Source organism: Rhinopithecus bieti, unplaced genomic scaffold (genome assembly GCF_001698545.2).
Source record: "Rhinopithecus bieti isolate Rb0 unplaced genomic scaffold, ASM169854v2 scaffold_762, whole genome shotgun sequence".
Lineage (NCBI taxonomy): Eukaryota > Metazoa > Chordata > Mammalia > Primates > Cercopithecidae > Rhinopithecus > Rhinopithecus bieti.
In genome coordinates, this window is record NW_016803282.1 from 549012 (window position 1) to 570264 (window position 21253).

General features: G+C 34.1%; 1 protein-coding gene across 2 annotated transcripts in view; it reads left to right on the top strand.

Annotated features, from left to right (window-relative positions):
* The window catches only part of FSTL5 (follistatin like 5), a 577539-nt gene that overhangs the window by 462995 nt on the left and 93291 nt on the right, over window positions 1–21253 (top strand). For both annotated transcript variants that reach the window (XM_017871750.1, XM_017871745.1), the window contains one exon: window positions 9135–9284. In XM_017871750.1, the coding sequence (XP_017727239.1) occupies window positions 9135–9284 (150 nt within the window). The remainder of the gene's footprint in view (window positions 1–9134; window positions 9285–21253) is intronic.

Genomic DNA, 21253 nt, shown 5'->3' on the forward strand with positions numbered 1-21253 from the left:
TTAAGGGGGAGAAAGGAGAACTTGTATTATATCGGATGTTCCATCTTCAAACTGCATGACATTTTTCCTTAAAAGTTTGTTTTTGATTATTTTATGAATTTGTAATGATAAGAAATAATGAAATTAATTCCACAATAATATTAGAAATTCAGAGAATCAGAGTAAATTAAATCCAACTAGAATTCATATAAAATGTCTTTTAAAAACTAGAATTTTTATTTCAACAGAATTCATGTCTCTATTTTCTGATCATATGAATAAAACAAATATAATGCAGATTTTGAAATAAAAAAAAAACCTATTAAATGAAAAATCCGGCAGAGAAAATGAATTTTACAATATAGGACTGAAGTTAAAAAACAAACAAAAATTACATTTTAATTCCTGCAGCCATGTTTTAAAAGCTGCATTAAGAAAGTATCCCAAACGCCCTCTTTTCAATGTTTAATAAAAAGGCTGGATATCTATTGTCAGAAAAATTGTACAGAAAGATGTATAATTTTGGCACTTAAAACAAATATTTTATTGATTTTTTCATGATAAGAATTTATTAATCAACAGTTGGTGGTCAGTTAACTTCATGGATTACGTAGTAATTATTTTCTTTAGTTTTATTTTTTTTCCCTCACTAACCAACCTGCTAACTGTGCTGTGTACCACAAGTTAAAGAAAGAATATCACTGCTCCTATACAATTCAAATATTCATCATATCGAGGAAAGTTTAAACACATCTAATTCTTTAATTCCAACTTACCCATACTAGGTTTAAATATGTTTGATCCATAAACCCTCATTGTTCATACAATTTGCAATTACCAATATCCATCCAGTCATTTTCTATTATTTTTGCTTTAATATTGTTTCAATTCCAACACCTTTTTATCAATCTCTATTTACTACTTTTTGGACCTAACTCTAGACCTTTTGTCTTGATATTTAATTTGCTTTCCCTACTATTCAAATATATGCCTTTCCCAACAGACATTAAGTGCCTGCCTGCCTTTTCTGTTCTCAGTGTCTAATGGCACCTGGACCTTCCCCCTAGCTAGGATTTCAGCTCCTTTACAATAACTATAAAAGCCAGAAAAGCAACCACCTAGTCCTACATTCACAAAGCATCTAGAATTTGGTTTTTATGTTCTGTAAGCATTTGAAATTTAACACCCTACAGTTGTGTCTTTTTAAACCAGCTTTTCTTTTCTAACTCAATATTTTTATAAACCACTATAACATTTTACATTTAAGCAGAGTTGAAATAATTCAAATAAATTGTTTTTTTTTTTTTTTCACGAAAAAATAATTGACAAACTTCTGATTTAATCCTCTCGATTTTCAGGTAAAGAAATGAGAAAGATCAAGTGATTTGCTCAGTCACGGAACTGCCAAACTCCAGATAGAACAAAATTCTCCTTGCCCTATATGCAATAATCATGCCACATTTAAAGTAGCTCTCTAAATCTCTTGAACATGCACAGCAAACTTCCTTCCAAAACATTTGGTAAATGTTTTAAAGTTTGCATCAAAACATGTAGACTGTTACAGTTTTTGTCAAATGTAGCACATCGATAATTTTCTATATGAAAATAGGAGGTAACTTTTATTGATCACTTGACCTTTTCAAATATGATTGTATGTACTTCTCACAATAACTCCATGTGATAGCAAATATTATTATAACCAATTTACCAATGAGGTAACAAGCCTCAACAGGTCTACTTGCACAGGTAATATAAGTGCACCCTTGGACATTACACTGAGGTCTCTTTGGCCTCAAATCCTGTTATTTTTAACCTCTCTAATATGTTATCTGTAAAGAGAAAACAATGCTCAGCTTATGATAACATAGTGTTATAAGCTTTGTTTTATTGTATTGCTGAAAGACATAATATATTAAAAGAAAGAATAAACAATTCTGTAATGTAGCCTTTGGACCTCGATATCCTAAAGCAAAATCATGCTACATAGTAGTGTGTCCATGTAGCACAAAGTAGGCAAATACAGCCCCCAAGTTACCATGACTACCTATATTCTGACTAATATGAGAAAGACTGCTTATGATATTATAAATGACATCAGAAATTGAATGGGATAAATTTAACATATCTCATTTTAGAAAAAAATATATTGCTTTGGTTATAAGCAATTAAAAAATTGCTGAAAGTATTTTATTCTCAGTGCTTTAAAAAATGGCCAGATGAGGAGACTATTCAATGCTACCAAATCGTTCAATGCGTTTTTGTAACATTGATTTTTTCCAATATTGCAAAGCGATATTGAAAGGAATTTATATCTAGCATATTCACAAATAGTTCACCCTTGATCATGTGTGTATATAGACAAATATTTCTACATGACTATAAATATATCCTAGGAATCCAAACCTGAATATTCTAATTCAGTACAAAAGTAACTGTGTTGTATTTGTCTTGATTTATGACAAACTGAATAAATCCTCATTCAGAATAATTATTTATATTCCTTGCATTTGACAAAATGAACATTTTTTCTCCAAGTATTTTATTATTCACTTTCAAAATTTACAGCAATAGACTCAGACTGTGACAGCTTCAGTTAAAAATATATACTTGAAAGAAAGACTGAAAGAGAGAAAGAGAGAGAGCTACAATAAAAAAGCACGAAATCAGTGCTTCCTAAACTCTGTGGGAGAAAAAAAATCACTGATTTTGCTCATTCTGTTTTCTCTTGTAAAACCAGTGGATAGTTTTCACTACATGAAATCCTCCAGGCAAATTTGGCAATACTCAAACTGGTTTAAATACTATTAAATTAGATAGGTCTACTGATCACATACAGGGAAATTATGGCAATGTCAAATTGCTATAAAAGGTTCTCAATGGTTAATTTCAATATCTATGCAATCCTCAGCTTGGTAGCAAATTATATGTCAACTGGCAGCGGTTTACAGACCACATTTTGATTAGTACTACTCTAGAATTCAGTTTCTCAATGATTCTGCATGACATTGCATAGTGTTTAACATCGTGATTGAGTAACATACACCACTTCTTGCCTTTTTTTTTTTTTTTTTTGGCTATTATAAGTGACATTTAAACACGTATTTACTAAGCAAATATTGTACCTTCAGCATTATGTTTGGGAAATGTAGAAATACAGGAATAGCAAAGGCTAACATTTTAATTGGAAATATAATATATCATTCATTGCCAAATTATAAGTCACAAAATAAAAATTCTGTGGAAATTCAGACAAGAAGAAAATCAGTGAAACACCTCGAAGCTAGGAATGAATTATGTAGGTGTTAGAAATTTGGCTGCCAAATGTAGATTGAAAATAATTTGACAAAGTATTTTGGGGTGCTTTTCAATAGCTGTGGAAAATCATTGTTTTTCATGAAATATTAAGTAGAATGTTCTAGCTGATGGACAGGACATTTGTTGATGAACAATGGATATAAAAGTTATACATTTGTAATTAATTAAAATTCATACCAAATGTATTAAGTATTTTTTTACAAAAGAGGGGGCACTAGGAAAGAGTAACTAAAAGAAACTCTGTAGAAAACAGAAAGGATTATGTTGACGGCTCTATTTCCTATGAGGCAATCTTATACATTATTTGTGGCAGGAAGGAACAGAGAGAGTGGTTAATTTACACACATCGGCAACCAAGAGAAAAATCCCAATTCAATTTTCAGTTACAAAAAGTGGGTAGGGACTCTCTGCCTGTCTTAGAAACCTGATTGGTAGAGAAGCATAAAGGTAAAACAATGCGAAACTATCATAACTACTAACTAGATCAGTGAGAGACCCAGGCCTGCAGTATTTCCAGAAGTTTTCAGACTTAAATGCCTTTATTTAATGATATATTAAGACACCAAACCCTTTCTCCCCTCCTTTGTCTCAACACCTGTTTTCTTTCAGTACTTGTCTAACAGTGTCTACATAACAAACATGGGTGGATCTCCAAGCCTCCCTAATTCGGAACCCAAGTTGGATATATACATGTTAGGCCACCTTATTTTTCACATTTGTATTTCTGCGTTCTTCATGATACCAGCAACAGTTTGTTTTTATTCACATAAATTACAGAATGCATTGGTAATCCAAATTATGCAGAAAACCAGATATTTACTGGGTTTTTTGTTTGTTTTGTTTTGCTTTTTTGAGGCGGAGTCTTACTCTGTCACCCAGGCTGGAGTGCAGTGCTGCGATCTCGGCTCACTGTAACCTCTGCCTCCTGGGTTCAAGCCATTCTCCTGCCTCAGCCTCCTGAGTGCCTGGGATTACTTAGGTGTGCACCACCATGCCCTGATAATTTTTGTATTTCCATTTTTAGTAGAGACGGGGTTTCACCATGTTGGCTAGGCTTGTCTTGAACTCCTGACCTGAAGTGATCCACCTGCCTTGGCCTTCCAAAGTGCTGGGATTACAGGCATGAGCTGCTGCACCCGGCCTCATCAGCATTTAATTAATGGCTCTTTCAGTGCTTTAGTTCCCCATCTTCCAAAGTCCATACATTTACTTTTTTTTTTTTTCTAAAAGACAAGACATTTGACATATAAACTATACTTATGTTCAATATATAAGTTTGGAATATTTGTATTGTGAATTTTATTTTGTTACGTTTCTATTCAATAGTCTCCTACTATATAGAACTACTCAGTTTTTTAAAACTTTTCTAATACAAATCACTTTCTTTGTGTTCAGGAATGCAAGTATTTCATCCTTTCTTTGGTTTATTTCTTTCATTAAGTTTTGGATCACCTTTAATACTTCCTTTAAGATAGTGTACTTTTTTGTTCTGTATTATCTCTCTGTTTGAAACCACCTGTTCAACAATTTTCCTAGAAGAAGACAGAGGAGGAAAGTCTGGTGAATGACAAGGCCATAGATTAGTGTCTGGGTGTTATCTGACCATGATAGTAATTAGGCAATCAGAATGGATGAGTTTTCAGAGGAATTTAATGTAAAGGAAATAGAGCAGAAAACTAAAGTCTGAGCCTTGACTTTTCTGAAGCCACATCCAGGAAACTGAAGATAAAGTAGCCACCACAGGCAGAAAGAATTTAAATACTATGACAAAAATGATAACTAAGGTCAGAATGTATACTAAAATGGGATCAGCAGCTTTTTTTTTCTGCAAATGGCCAGATAGTAAGTAAATATCTTAGACTTTTCAGGACATATGTCTGTCATTATAACATGAAAGATGCCATAATATTTAAATGAATAGGTGTAGTTGGGTTATAATACATCTTCATTTCTGTAAATTTGAATCTCATATAATGTTTACTTGTCATGAAATTGTACTCCATTTTTTTTATTTTTTTTCAACCATTAAAAGATAAAGAAAACATTCCTAGTTTCTGGATCATACCAAATTAGGCAGTGGGCCAAATTTGGCCTGCGGGACCATTATTTGAGAATCTCTGCCTTGCAAGAATGAAAGAACCTTTTATGACAAATCAAGTGTCTGAAACAGCTAAATGCAGCCGAAATTACAAGCAACTTGAAAGCAAGCATTCTCTCATATTCATGTTTTCATTTTCAAACATAGCTTTGCACAATATTCTTCACATAGTAAGCTCTCAATAAATGCTTTCCAATGAGAAATAAAGGATAATAAGTGGAAATTCTGAGGCTACTGGTGACTTTGAAAATATATCTTTTAAAATAGATGATGTCATGAAAGCCTGTTTGAAGCATGGTCAGTTTAGAGTGAAAGATTGGGAAATGGAAGAAAGGTTGTTCAAAAGTCTGAAGATAATTAGATGGATGATTGAAATGGAAATATTAATTCAATTGAAGTTGTTTTATGAAGTGTTTCTTAAATTTATGGGGCAATGTTAATGTCTGAATACTTGAATAGTTAAAATTATAAGAAAAATTGAGGGCAGGTCTTTCTGAAAGTAAGGAGTAGTGGACATATCTTTTAAGATTAGATAGAAGGATGAGAGGAGGTAGTCCTGACAACAACTTATTGAGGTGGAAGCAAGGAAAATAGACGTGTTTGTGAGAAATACTTGTCTTTAGGAATGATGCAGGATGACCTGAGAAGGAGAATATGAAGAGGAAGGAAGGAAAGATTGGAATTTAAAGATTTTAAGGCAAAGTATTTTTAATAGGTAATTAGTCTAATAAATGAAATGGCAACATCCTAGTAGAAGACAAGTGTATATATGATTCTGTTTGATTTACCTTGGCTTAGCAAATCAGATATTAGTAACATTATTTAAAATGCTAATTAAAATTTATACCATCAGTAGTGATATAACTTGTACTCTTTAATATTTTGGGAAAGTATAATACATGTGTAGGAAATATGTGGTTAAATATGGAAAAGATCCAAAAGAAATAAATTCTAAGTATACATTAGAATTGTCTTTTCCCGGACTCTCATCTCCATTAGTTTATACCTTATGACTTCTGTTCACTCTAAATGTTAGTATACATTTCTGTAAAAGTGATTTAACAATACTCTTTGATATAATCCCTGGCAGCTTTCCTCATCAGTATGTATTATCTTAATCTTATTTTCATCTCTGGATTCTGTGTCTCCTTTTGTCCCATTAACTCTCTAACTCATGTTTAAAACATTCCTCTACTATTTTCTTCCATAGAAATAAATATTAATATGAGAAAATAAGAGAGTGCTATTGTAAAGTGAGAAATAATATAATTAGAAATAATATCGTAAAGCAAAGCAAAGAAAATCCAGGATTACTGTCAGGAAACTTTTAATGGCTTTGTAAAAATGATTGTAAGTCTGGTCAAGGATGTCTTATTGGGACAGCATCCAAATAGAAAATAATTCCCAGCAGAGCAGTATATTTTACTGTTGAATAGTTCTGGAGCAAACAAAGGGGTGGAAATCGTTCCTGGTTCAGCAGTTGTTTGGCTGACAGTTATGTGTCAGGTCGCTCACACTTTTCATTACTTTGGCAGGTTTTACACAATGGCGAAGAATTTGTAAACAATTTCCCTGTATTCAGACCCTTTCACCAACCTTAGTTCCCACTTTTTTCCCACTTCTTCATGCCTCTCAAGTACATATTTTATCTAGTGTTTGTTTCTCGCAAAACAGATTCTTGTCCTTGACATTAAGTATACTTCTGAAGAAAAGGTTGTCTTAGAAAACAGTGTGTCAGTAGGAATTGGTGAATGAAAGTATAATATTGCATTCTAAGCACGTAGTGAAGACAGACTTTTGCCTCCAGGTTTGGGTTACCTCCTTAAGAGTGCCAAGGACTTTACTCAGGTTGACCTCCCAAATAGTCACCTGTAATGGCCATGGTACACAGAATTAATTTCACAAATCCAGGACTACCTGAAACACCATACAATACGGGCTTCATTTTCAGTCTTTCCGCTTATGCCTTAGAAGCTTAGAACAATCTCTGCTGTTTAGAGGAGAACACTATTGTTTTATGTTCCTAAACCACGCAATACTGAACCAGATCTTAAAAATTAATGGACACTCCAGAGCCTTCCTGAATTAGATCTGACATTTGGAGAACATAAACAGCAGGCCACACACTGGATGTCTCATTGCAAAGTGCTTTGGTATTTACATTAATTACCAAATTTTATGCAAAAAGGAAAACCACCTACAATGGTTATGCAGCCTGAGAAAGGTTACATTTTTTAGTTGTTCAATGTGGTTACTCAATGTCAAATATGGTATACTGCTATCAGTGTTATCTTTAAAAATAAATGCTTAGTGATACTGATAATGAGAGTGTGGTTGATTTTTGTCTTATGATTATTAAATACATATGCTGAATGGTATCTCTGCTGAAAAACAAATGTCTTTATATAGATTAGAAAAAATAGTCTTATTGTAAGTTAGCTTAGAGATAATAACTGGAGTATACAAATAAATGAAATTAGACATTAGTTGTTAATTATCAGACAAAAAAATCAAAAGAAATACTGGAATAATTGTTTATCATTATATTATTATTATACAAATAATTCTTTCTTACTGCACCGACCTTTTTTTTTTTTTTGAGACAGAGTCTCACTATGTCACCCAGGCTGGAGTGCAGTGGCGTGGTCTCAGCTCACTGCAAGCTCCGCCTCCCAGGTTCAGGCCATTCTCCTGCCTCAGCCTCCCTAGTAGCTGGGACTGCATGCACCCGCCACTATGCCTGGCTAATTTTTTTGTATTTTTAGAGGAGACAGGGTTTCACCATGTTAGCGAGGATGATCTCGACCTCCTGACCTCATGATCCTCCCACCTCACCCTAACAAAGTGCTGGGATTACAGGCGTGAGCCGCCACACCTGGCCTGCACATACGTTTTATGTACATTTTAACCAGTCTCTCTTATTTGTGGTTTTTCTAACTGTAATAGAACAGTGCATAAAAGAAAACCCGAAAACAATTCATACACTTTTACTTATGCTGTGACTCCCAGGATAAATCACAAGGGCTTGTGTATTTCTTCCACAATCATTTTTTGACAATATGAACGAAAAGAGGAAATAGAGGGGCTTTTTTGGCCTCATTTATGGTCATCTAATACAAAGTATGCAATCTTCAACCAGAAGGCAGTTCTAGGGTAAGGAAGCAGAATAAGAAGCTTTGGGAATATTGAAAGATTTTATAAAATTTGACCTTGATTGAAAAATAAAACAACCATTGAGAATAACTACCTTATTATAATTTATCTAAGCTTTGATTTACTAGAAATTAAAAGAATCCTGAAATCTTTTCCAGAAGATTATATGACTTAACAAAACTATGAATTTGCTATGAGGACAGCCACTAATGTTGTGAAAAACTCAGAATATACTTTAAGTGTGACATTTATTCTGTTAAAGAAACTTGAGACTGGGAAAATTTGGGGAAAGATGGACTTTTTAAAGTTGTTGAGTTATAACCAAGTAGGAAAAAAATGAAAGAACTGCATTTTACTAGAAAAATAAGTAATTAAGAACATAAAATGTACTTTAAAGGAATCTCATTTACATTGCTTTCCATACATATTTAATGAACTGAAATATGTTCTATTAATTAAACTTTATATATACATTTAACATTTGATGCTGAAAGTAGTAGAGAATGAAACATTAATTTTACCCATGATATTGTCAGGTATGTGTTATAATTTAAGATATAAATTTCATTTTATCTTTCCTAAATTACAGGATGAAGTCTGTCCCAAAGCTGAGGGAGATGAAGTTCAGAGGTGTGTGTGGGCATCAGCTGTTAATGTCAAAGACAAGTTCATTTATGTTGCACAGCCAACTTTGGACAGAGTCCTTATTGTTGATGTGCAGTCCCAAAAAGTTGTTCAGGTATGAATAATTACTACTTGTGGAAAAGTAAATCTCTAAAAAAAATTTATATTATTGCAGTAATCTTTTCCAGGTAACTTGATTGTCACTGATAATACGTTTCCTTACTTGGATAACTAGAACATTTATGCAATTTCTGCAAACTCTTCTCTCATTCTTTTCCTTAAGCCTAATGAATTCAGGAGATAATGTAAGATTTTGTTTTCAGAAATTAGATCCATGAACACTTCGTAATATTAACCTGCCTAGCTCCACACAAATCTCCCTCCCAGCTGCGTATTCTATCTAGAGCAAGGAAGGCACAGTCAGAGCAGGCAGAGGCCAATTAAGACATTCCTGCTTATCATTATAGAACTGGAATGGAGGCCTCCTTATTTTATTCTTAATAAAGACCAAGACATTCGTAGGCTTCACTAGATGACAGTAACCTAGTAGAATTTGCTAGGTAGTAGTAAAATAAATAATATATAAGTATGTTAGAGATAGAGAAAGCAATCTGTAATAAACATTGCCATGGTCATGCTTTCACAATTCTCTGAATTCATACTTCAAGTTTGAGCCACTAACTGTTGCAGCCCACGCTCTTTACCTGAAATCAGTTGCAGAACAACAAAGGTGAAGTGCAGGGTTGATATCCAGTCAGTCTGGTCCCTTAATTATTTTCATCTTTTGCTTCTCAACTCGGAGAAAAGTAAGTTAACTAGTTTTATGAGATATGTGCAATCTGTTAAATGGGAATAATAAATATATGTATCTTGTGAAGTTATTTTAAGAATTACATGAATAATGCATGTAAAGCATTTATAGTAGACCCTGGCATGTTGAGGTGCCATATGCCTGCTTCCTATCAAAATTTCTCGGGAGACTAGACCCAAAACATTCCTTCATTTGCAGAGAAAGTTTTCAGTCAATATTGGTTTGAAATTAAACCTCCAATTTTGATTTCTGTCTAGCACTACAAAAAGTGTTAAGATGTTCAAAGTAGGACTACACATTCTAAAAGTCATTAACAACTTCACATGAATTCATTCATCCATCCATCCATCCATCCATCCATTACCCATTCACCCATGTAGCACTTCATCCATATATTCTGTATTTATTTAACAATTGCTTATTATGTGTTTCTTGTTTCACAAATACAAACATGAAAAATATTTCTGCTATGAAGAGCTGGCACTTCCAGGTTTACAAATTGACGGTGAATAACTGGCCTAATGGTTCACTTTCTAATATGAGAATGAGCAGTACAATCATGAGTAAAAGGATGAATAGTTATTCTAATAGAAAACCCTAAGGCCCTGAGGTTACTACACATTTATTATGAATATACAATCTAATGGTCTGATATTTACTGTGAGAAAATATTTGCTGTATATTTCACTTCTTTGTTTCTGATTTTTGAGACTGTGGGATTTTGACTAGGCTGGATTTTTATTTCAGCTACAACTTAGGCCAACACAAATTACAAGCATTCGATTTGGAATTATCAAAACTCCTTGCTGGTGGATTAAAATTGGAAATGTATTTTAGAAATAATCAGGCTGGTTTTTAAATTGAGTTTTCAAACTAGAGAACTATACTCACCGAATATAAATTATCTAAGTGATGTTCAAAAGTGGGAAGAGCTAACATCACTTATTATTCATATAATTCCACCTTCAAATAATGGTGAAACATTTAAAATAGAAAAGATTAATAAAAAATGTTCAAGTGATATGGTAATTACATAAACTGTATTATTTTTCAAAATGCCTATTATTACTATGAAATATTAGGGGAACTTATAAAACTTCACAAAATGAAAAGCAGATAATATGATACAATCATGATTGCGGAGATTTTTCAGTTTAGTATCTAACACATTTTTATAGGTTGATAAATTGGGGCACAGTCCAAATGCATTCTCCTTATGACCATGTTATTATAATAATAATTACTTATATTACTCCTTCTAGATACTACCTATTTGAAGGAAATTATTATGTAGATTTCTATTACCACATATAAATATTGGCTGATTTTGAGCATAAATGGATATATATGATATTCACGATCTGAATCTGGCTATTTGTGCTTTACATTATGATTGCAAGATCATTTTGTTCATAGCTGTTGCTAGTGTAATTCTTTGTTTTATTGCTGTGAAGAAACTGATTACAGTTGATTCTCATTGTTGTGGATTCTGTATTTATAATTACCTACTTGCTTAAATTTATTTATAACCATGGCATTTTATGGTCATTTGTGGGCATACCTATATGTGAAAAATTTTATTGCTAAATATACACATGCCCCTCTGTATTTGAACAAGAAGATATTCTGCCTTCTTGTTTTAACTTTCACACTCTAAATGAATATTCTTTCCATGCTCAATTTAATACCTTTAAAAAAAAATCTGTGCTTTTGACAATTTTGCTGTTTAAAACGGCTTCCACACATAGTGTTGAAGTGCTGTCTAGAGTTCCCAAGTACAAGAAGATTGTGATGCGCCTAATGGTAAGCTTTGTTCAGGCATGAGTTGTAATGCTGTTGGCCGTGAGTTCCATCTTCATCAGTTAACAATGTGTATTAAATAAGGTGTCTTTAGACAGATACATACATAAAACAAGGTGATGTATTGATTGGTTGATTACAATAATATGAACAAAAGCTCAACAGATCAAAACTCTTCACTTCCTTTATGAAATCAGTATTCAGTAATTCGGTGTTAGTGATGATTTATAGAGGAACTATCATAAATAATTAGAATTTACTATATTTGAGTATCAGACTTGTATTTATCCATTCTACTGCTAACAGACATTTAAAGTGTATTTAAATTTGTACTATGGTGAATAATACTATTTGCTACAATTTTGTACACTTTTTGTGTGCAAAATATGCAATTCTTTTCATATATACATATATGAGTTGAAATGTGAGACCAAATATTACATGTGAGTTTATGTGTGTGTATGCATGTTAAGCTATCCAAGGTGCATCATTTTCCAAATGATTACATTATATTTAACTTCCAAAAATAGCATATGTGACTATCAGTAGTGATAAATTTTTAACTAATATTACATTTAATCTACTGATGAAATGAAGGAGCTGTGAAATCTTTACACTATTGAGACTTTTTCTATATTTCTGCATTGATGACCATTTTGTTTGTTAACATTTTACTTTTAAGTTTTATAATAACCATGTATTTCTCTAATAAATTCTTAAAATTGAAAAGCCAAAATATATCTTCTAAAATTCAAAGTAAATTATTAAAATTTAAATTTCTATGTATATGTTAAACAATAGTTTAAATAAAAGAGGAGAATGATTTACTAAGTTCAGAGATAGACCTGAATTACAAATAATGCAGTAAATCAAATAATGCAGTGTAATGAGGAAAAGAGAAGGAAAATATAAATAAGGAATTAAGACATAAAGTCAGAATTAACATATGTGCAATAATATTTCCTAAAATAGATAATAGAAAAGGGAAAAGTTAATATTTTGGTCAAAATGAATAATAATTGCATAAAGTATAATAAGCTATAATAATTAATAATTTATATAACATGAAACAATATAAAACCACTTATGTAAAACCTCAGATTTAGGAGGACAATGAAACTCAATTGGAAAACAAAACTACACTTTAAAAGGCAGTAATTTATCTGACTTTTAAGATCTTCCTTTTCCTTTTGGTTGTGTCACTTCAAAGAGGAAGATCTTAAAAGGCGGATAAATTACTATGAGATGGTAGCAAATTTCTCAGTAGAAATAATGAATATCAAAATAAAGTAAAATATTACAAAAAGACTAAGTGGAAATTTAAAAAATAATTATAAAACTAGGGCACGATGTGTTTATTGTGTCAGACACAAAAACATAGACTTTATCACCAATGTAAATGGAAACAACATGGTAACAAATTGTTTACTTCAGGAATCAGGAAAATTAGTCGTAAGTTTGATCTGATAGTGAGCAAGGGAATTGATAAACATATGATCTATTAAAATATTAACTGTAGAAAACAACAAAAATAGGAGCAGCTTGCATGTAGAATGCAGGAGCCAAGGTGAGCAAAAAGGATCCTGTCCTTTAAATTTGGGGTATCTGTTCTTTGATTGTTGATTGACACTTCTGATTACAGAGCTACAGACAGAGGTGAGTGAACATTGTTGTTACACCTTGCCCATTGTTGCAAGCTTCTCTTCCTTTGGTAAAAGTGACTTCCAGGATGTGTAAAGCCTAGTGCCTGTTTATACTCCTCTTTTAGTTTTCTCCATTTCTTCATTTTAGAACCAGACATTAAGTACTAGTTTATTCAAAACAAGTGCATATAGGAGAAAAATTAGAAAGTGACCAGTTGGTGCTCAGAGGAAGGCTCAGAAAAATACCTTAGAAGACTTTAAGTTTACATTAGGCTGAACCTTGGAACAGAGACAGCCTACAGTAATAAACAAAAGCAAAAATTGCAACTAAAAAAAACAGCAGCGACTGGGCACAGTGGCTCACGCCTGTAATCCTAGCAATTTGGGAGACCAAGGTGGGTGGATCACTTGAGGTTGGGAGTTCAAGACCAACCTAACTAACATGGAGAAACACCATCTCTACTAAAAATACAAAACTAGCTAGGTGTGATGGTGCATGCCTGCAATCCCAGCTACTCGGGAGGCTGAGACAGGAGAATCGCTTGAACCCAGGAGGCTGAGGTTGCTATGAGCCAATATCATGCCATTGCACTCCAGCCTGGGCAACAAGAGCAAAATTCTGTCTTAAAAAAAAAAAAAAAAAAAAAAAAAAAAAAGGCAAACAAGAGGAAGGGGAAGAATCTGTTCTCTAGAATTATCACAGTTATTACATTTGAATATCTAGTCTTCAAAAACAAACAAAAAAAGTCACAAGGTATACAAAGAAACAGGAAAGTATGGTCATTTAAATAAAACAGAATCACCTGTAATCCCAGCACTTTGGGAGGCCAAGGCAGGTGAATCACTTTGGGAGGCCAAGGTCAGGATATCATGACAATCCTGGCTAACATGGTGAAATCCGTCTCTATTAAAAATACAAAAAGAAATTAGCTTGACGTGGTGGTGGGCACCTGTAGTCCCATCTACTCAGGATGCTGAAGCAGCAGAATGGTGTGAACCCAGGAGGCAGAGCTAGGAGTGAGCAGAGATCATGCCACTGCACTTGCACTCCAGCCTGGGTGACAGTGTGAGACTCCCCCTCAAAAAAAAAAAAAAAAAAAAAAAAAAGAAAAGAAAACAAAACAGAATCAACAGAATGTACTCCTGAAAATACCTGAGGCAGATTTACTAGATAAAAACATTAAAACAACTATCTTAAAGATGCTCAAAGCACTAAAAAAAAAGTTGAGGAAATAATGTAAAAACAAAATGGAAATATTGAGAGGTGAAGCCAGCTGGGCTTCTGGGTTGGTTGGGGACTTGAAGAACTTTTCTGTCTAGCTAAAGGATTGTAAATCCACCAATCAGCACGCTGTATCTAGCTAAAGGTTTGGAAACACACCAGTCAGCACGCTGTCAAAACGGACCAATCAGCACTCTGCAAAATGGACCAATCAGTTCTCTGTAAAATGGACCAATCAGCAGGATGTAGGTGGGGTCAAAAAAGGGAATAAAAGCAGGCCACCCAAGCCAGCAGTGGCAACCCACTCTGGTCCCTTTCCATGCTGTGGAAGCTGTGTTCTTTGCAATAAATCTTGCTGCTGTTCAGTGTTTGGGTCTGTGTTACCTTTGTGAGCTGTAACACTCACTGTGAAGGTCTGCAGCTTCACTTCTGAAGTCAGCAAGACCATGAACCCACCAGGAGGAATGAAAAACTCCAGATGTGCTGCCTTTAAGAGCTGTAACACTCGCTGTAAAGGTCTGCAGCTTCACTCTCGAAATCAGGGAGATCGTGAACCCACCAGAAAGAAGAAACTCCAGAAACATCTGAACATCAGAAGGAAAAAAACTCCAAACACACTATCTTTAAGAACTGTAATACTCACCATGAGGGTCCGTGGCTTCATTCTTGAAGTGTGTGAGACCAAGAACCCACCAATTCCAGACACAGTATTAGTAAATAATAAAAAATCTTTAAAAATTTGAAAGATGAAAAGTTACAATAATTGAAATGAAAACTGTACTAGAGGTATTCCGAAGCAGATTTCAGCAGATAGAAAAATCAACTAACTTGAAGATAGTGCAATTGAATTACTGAGTCTGAGGACCAGAAAGAAAAACAGTTGAAGAGGAGTGAACCAAGTCTAAGGCACCTGTGAGACTCAGTCAAGTGTACCAACATATGCACTGTGGCAGTCCCAGAAGGAGAAGAGCGAGAGAAATGGACAACAGAATATGTGGAGAAATCATGGCTAAAAACTTTCCAAATTTAATGAAAAACATGAATATAAACATACATGAAGATCAACAAAGTCCAAGTAAGATAGATAAAAGTGACCGACATCAAGACACATTAGAATTAAATTCTCAAAAGCCAAAAGCCAAAGAATAATGAAAGCAGCAAGAGGGAAACAACCCTACACATACTGTGTATCCTCAATAAGATTGTTATCAGATTTATTACTAGAAACTATGGAGGCAAGAAGGCAGTAGATCCATACATTTAAAGTACTACAAGACTAAATTAAAAAAAAAAAGTCAATCAAGGATCCTATATCAAACAAAAATTGTCCTTCAAAAGTGAGGTAGAAATTAAGACATTCTCAGATACACAATAGCTGAATTTGTTTGCTATTAGACTTGTCCTGTAAGAAATGTTCAAGGTAACCCAGCAAAGTAAAAAAACATAGGAGTAAATCATAACAGTGCACAGGCTGGGCACGGTGACTCACGCCTGTAATCCCAGCACTTCAGGAGGCTGAGGTGGGTGAATCACGAGGTCAGAAAATTGAGACCATGCTGGCCAACGTGGTGAAACCCCATCTCTACTAAAAATACAAAAAATTGGCTGGGCTTGGTGGCAGGTGCCTGTAGTCCCAGCTACTTACGTGCCTGAGGCAGGAGAATCACTTGAACCTGAGAGGCAGAGGTTGCAGTGAGCCAAGATTCTGCCACTGCACTCCAATCTGAGCGAGAAAGCAAGACTCCCTCCATCTTTAAAAAAAAAATAAATAAAAAATTAAAAAAATAGAAAAACACTAGACAGTAATTTGAAGTCATATGAAGAAATAAAGATCTTTATCAAAGCAAATACATGGACAATCACAAAATCTAATATGATTATAGTAAAATTTGGTAACTTCACTTTTTGTTTCTTACCTGATACGAGAGTAATGCATAAATATCATTAGTCTAAAAGTTATTGTAACTTTGTTTTGCAAAAACCCTTTTGTTTTCTACATAATTTAAGAAAATAATGCATTCAAAAGAATTATTTATTTTTTTGGCACATGGTGTACAGTATTGTAATTTGTGACATAAACACCTAAAAGAGATCAGAATGGAGCTATTAAAGGAGCAAAGTTTTGTATGCTATTGATGTTTAGCTATTATAGAACTGCTATAACTTTAGGCTATTAAGTGTAATCCCCATGCTAACCACAAAGAAAATAGCTGCAGAATATAGACAAAAGAAAATGAGAAATTTAAACATTTCATTACAAAAAAATAACAACATGAATGAAGACAATAATGCAGGAAATGAGAGGGGAAATCTGTAAGGCATGTTAGAAGACATATAGCAGAATAACAAAAGTAAGTACCTTATCACTAAGTACTTTAAATATAAATGGCTTACATTATTTAATCAAAAGACAGAGATTGACAGAATGGATTAAAAACAGGTTCAAACTATATGCTGTCTACAAGCAGCTCACTTTAGGTATAATCACACTAAAAGTTTGAAAGATAAGCGATTGAAAAAGATAGTCCATGCACCAAGTAACCAAAAGGTAGAGGTAACTATACTAGTGTATGTCTCCATAGACTTAAAAAATCACAAGGGCCTGGTGTGGTGGCTCGCACTTCTAATACCAGCACTTTGAGAGGCCAGGACAGGGGCAGTGTGTGGCCCCAGGTGTTCAAGACCTACCTGGATAACATAGTGAGATGGTGTCTCTCTATATATGTATTTTTTAATTTGTTGGGTGTGGTGGCACACACTTGTAGTCCCACATACTTGGGAAGCTGAGTGATGTGGGCGCATCACTTGAGCCTGGAAGTCGAAGCTGCAGTGAGCTTTGGTTGTGCCACTGCACTCCAGCCTGGGAGACAGAGTGGGACACTGTCCCAAAATAAAAATAAAACTAAATTACAATAGACAAAGAGGGAGATAATTTATTAATAAAAAAATTCAATGCAGCAATATAGCAAGCAGATTTAAAAATTATAAAGATGCATATACTTAATACTAAACCATCAAAAAATATGAAGTGAAAGCTGACAGAATTGAGAAATTTGGAGTTCTACAATGATAATTGAAAGCGTCAATTCCTCACTGTCAACAATCGGTAGAAATACCAGACAGAAGATAATAAAGGGAGTAGAGACCTTATCACAATAAACCAACAGATCTAACAGACAAATACAGAATACCCTATCCAATGACAATAGCATATATATTTTTTTCCCTCAAGAGCTCATGGAACATTTTCTAGGATAAATGATATGCTAGGCCAGAAATTAAGTCTCACTAGATTTTAAAAGTTAGACATGGCTAGGCGTGGTGGCTCATGGCTATAATCCCAGCGCTTTGGGAGGCTGAGGCAGGTGGATCACTAGATCGGGAGATCAAGACGATCCTGGCCAACGTGGTGAAACCCTGTCTCTACTAAAAATACAAAAATTAGCCAGGTGTGGAGGTACACTCCTGTAATCCCAGCTACTCTGGAGGCTGAGGCGGGAGAATTGCTTGAACCCGGGAGGCAGAGGTTGCAGTGAGCCAAGATCGTGCTACTGCACTCCAGCCTGGCGAGAGTGAGACTATCTCAAAAAAAAAAAAAAAAAAAAAAAAAAAAAAAAAAGGTTACATATAATAAAAATTAAGCATAAAGGTGTGGAAGTAGAAATCCATAATAGAAGTAAAATTGGAAGTCTTTTTAAATTGTGGAAAATAAAACAACCTTAAATAATCCATAAAAAAAAAAAGTCATGAGGAAAATTAGAAAATACTTAGAAGCAAATGAAAATAAAAGCACAACAGACCAAAACTTATGGGACATAGCAAAACCAGTGCTGAAGGATATGAAGGGAGTGGAATTTAGAATGATAAATACATTTTTAAAAAATAAAGGAGTACCTCAAATCAACAACCTATCAAAAAACTGAAAGAAAAAGAAGTAAAGTCAGAGCTAGCAGAAAGAAGGGACTGATAAAAATTAGGCAAAAGATAAAATAGAGAATAGAGAAAACTATTGAAACCAAAAGTTAGTTCTCTAAAAAGATCAAGAAAATAGCCGGCACGGTGGCTCATGCCTGTAATCACAGCACTTTGGGAGGACGAGACAGGCAGACCACGAGGTGAGATCGAAACCATCCTGGCTAACACGGTGGGACCCCGTCTCTACTAAAAATACAAAAAAATTAGCCGGGCATAGTGGCACGCACCTGAAGTCCCAGCTACTTGGGAGGCTGAGGCAGGAGAATGGCGTGAACCCGGGAGGTGGAGCTGGCAGTGAGCCAAGGTCGCGCCACTGCACTCCAGCCTGGGCAACAGAGCGAGACTCCATCTCAAAAAAAAAAAAAAAAAAAAAAAAAAAATCAAGAAAATTGACAAGCTATTAGCTAGATGAGATAATTAAAAGAGATTTTAATTAATAAAATCAAAAATGAATGTGGGGCCATTACTATTATACCAATGCTTTAGAAATGCAAAGGATTATAAGAGAGTACCATGAACAATAGTATGTTGTCAAATTGGATAACCTACATAAAATGGACAAGTTCATGGAAACACAAAATGCAGCAAGACTAAATTATAATAAAATAGAAAAAATAAATATACTTACAAATGCTAAGAAAATTGAATCAGTAATCAAAAATAGCTCAACGAAAAGCACTAAACCTGATGATGTCACTGCTGAATTTTACCAAACATTCAAAGAGAACTAACACCAATATTTTTCAAATCTTACTAAAAATATTGAAGAGAAGTAAATTCTGTCTAACTGAGGCAAGCATTGCCATGATACTAAAGCCAGACAAAATTACTACAAGAAAATACACCTACAGCCCAAGATGCCTTATGAACACTGATGTAAAAATACACAACTAAATATTAGCGAACCAAGTTCAGCAGCACGTAACTACATCATACCCGTAACCAAGTAGGATTTATTCCTGGAATGCAAGGATGATTCAACGTATAAAAACAGATCATGGTAATGAACAACCTTAACAAAACGAAAGAGAAAAATTACATGACCATCTCAGTTGATGCAAAAAAGCATGTGATAAAATTTAACACTCTTTCATAACAAAAATACTCAAGAAACTAGGAATGGGAAGAAACTATTGCAACATATAAAACCCATGTGGGAAAAACTCGAACGTGAAAGACTGAGCTTCTCCTCTAAGTTCAGGAAAAAGACAAGGATGTCCACTTTTGCCACTTCTACTTAACATTGTACTGGGCTTCCAGCCAGAGCAATTCGACTAGAAAGATGAATAAAAGCCTTCCAGTTAAAAAAGAACAAGCAAAATTATTTGCAGATGGCATGATCTTACATGTAGAAAACCCTAAAATTATGCAAAACACTATTAGAACTAATGAATGAATTCAATGAAGTATCAGGATAGAAAGGAACATGCATGAATCTGTTGCATTTCTATACACTAATAATAAAAAATTGCAAACAGAATTATGGAAACAGTCCAACTTGTCATAGCATAATAAAGAGTAAAATACATAGAGATTAATAAAGAAGGTGAAAGATATACAAGGGAAATTACAAAATATTGCTGAAAGAAATTAAAGGAGATATATAAATGGGAAAACATCCCATGTTCATGAATTGAAAGGCTCAATATTGTTAAGATGTCAGTACTACTCAAAGCAATCTAGGGATTCGGAGAAATTCTTATCAGAATTTCTTCTTCAGAAATTGTCGCAATAGATTTTAAAAGTTAAACATGGCGAGGCACGGTGACTCATAGCTATAATCCCAGCACTTTGGGAAGCCTTATCAAAATCACTAAGGCTTTTTTTTTTTTTTTTTTTCAGAAATAGAGAAGCTCTTATTTCCTAAAATTCATATGGAATCTTAAGGGACCCTAAGTAGCAAACCTAATGTTGAAAATGAAGAACAAAGCTGGAGCAGTCTCATTTTCTTATGTCAAAACTTATTGCAAAGGCTACAATAAACTGTAGTACTAGCATAAAGACAGGCATACAGAATAATGGAATGGAATAGAAAACTTGTGAATAAACATATATAGTCAATTTTTTTTTATAAGGGTGCCAAGACCATTCAATGGGGCAATGGCAGTCTGTCTACAAGTGATGCTGGGAAAACTGGATGTCCACATGCAAAAGAATGAGGTTGGAACCTTACATAACACCATAAATAAAAATGAACACAAAATTAATACAAGACCTAAATTTCAGGTGCAAATTTTAAACTGTTAGAAGAGAGAGCAAAAAGTTTATGATATTGGATTTGGCAAGGATGTCTAAGATGTGACAACAAAGGCACAAGCAACCAAAGAAAAATTACATAAATTGGACTTAATAATTTCTTTAAAAATTATTCATTCACAGATAATAGTAACAGCGAAAAGTAAAAGGGCAACCCACAGAATAGAAGATGTATGGAAACCATATATCTGTTAAGGGATTACTATCCGATGTATATAGATAACTCCTAAAACTCAACCACAAAAACAACCAAAACTGGATTCAAAACTGGGCAAATGTAATCCCAGCACTTTGGGAAGCCGAAGCGGGCGGATCACGAGGTTAGGAGATCAAGGCCATCCTGGCTAACACAGTGGAACCCTGTCTCTACTAAAAAA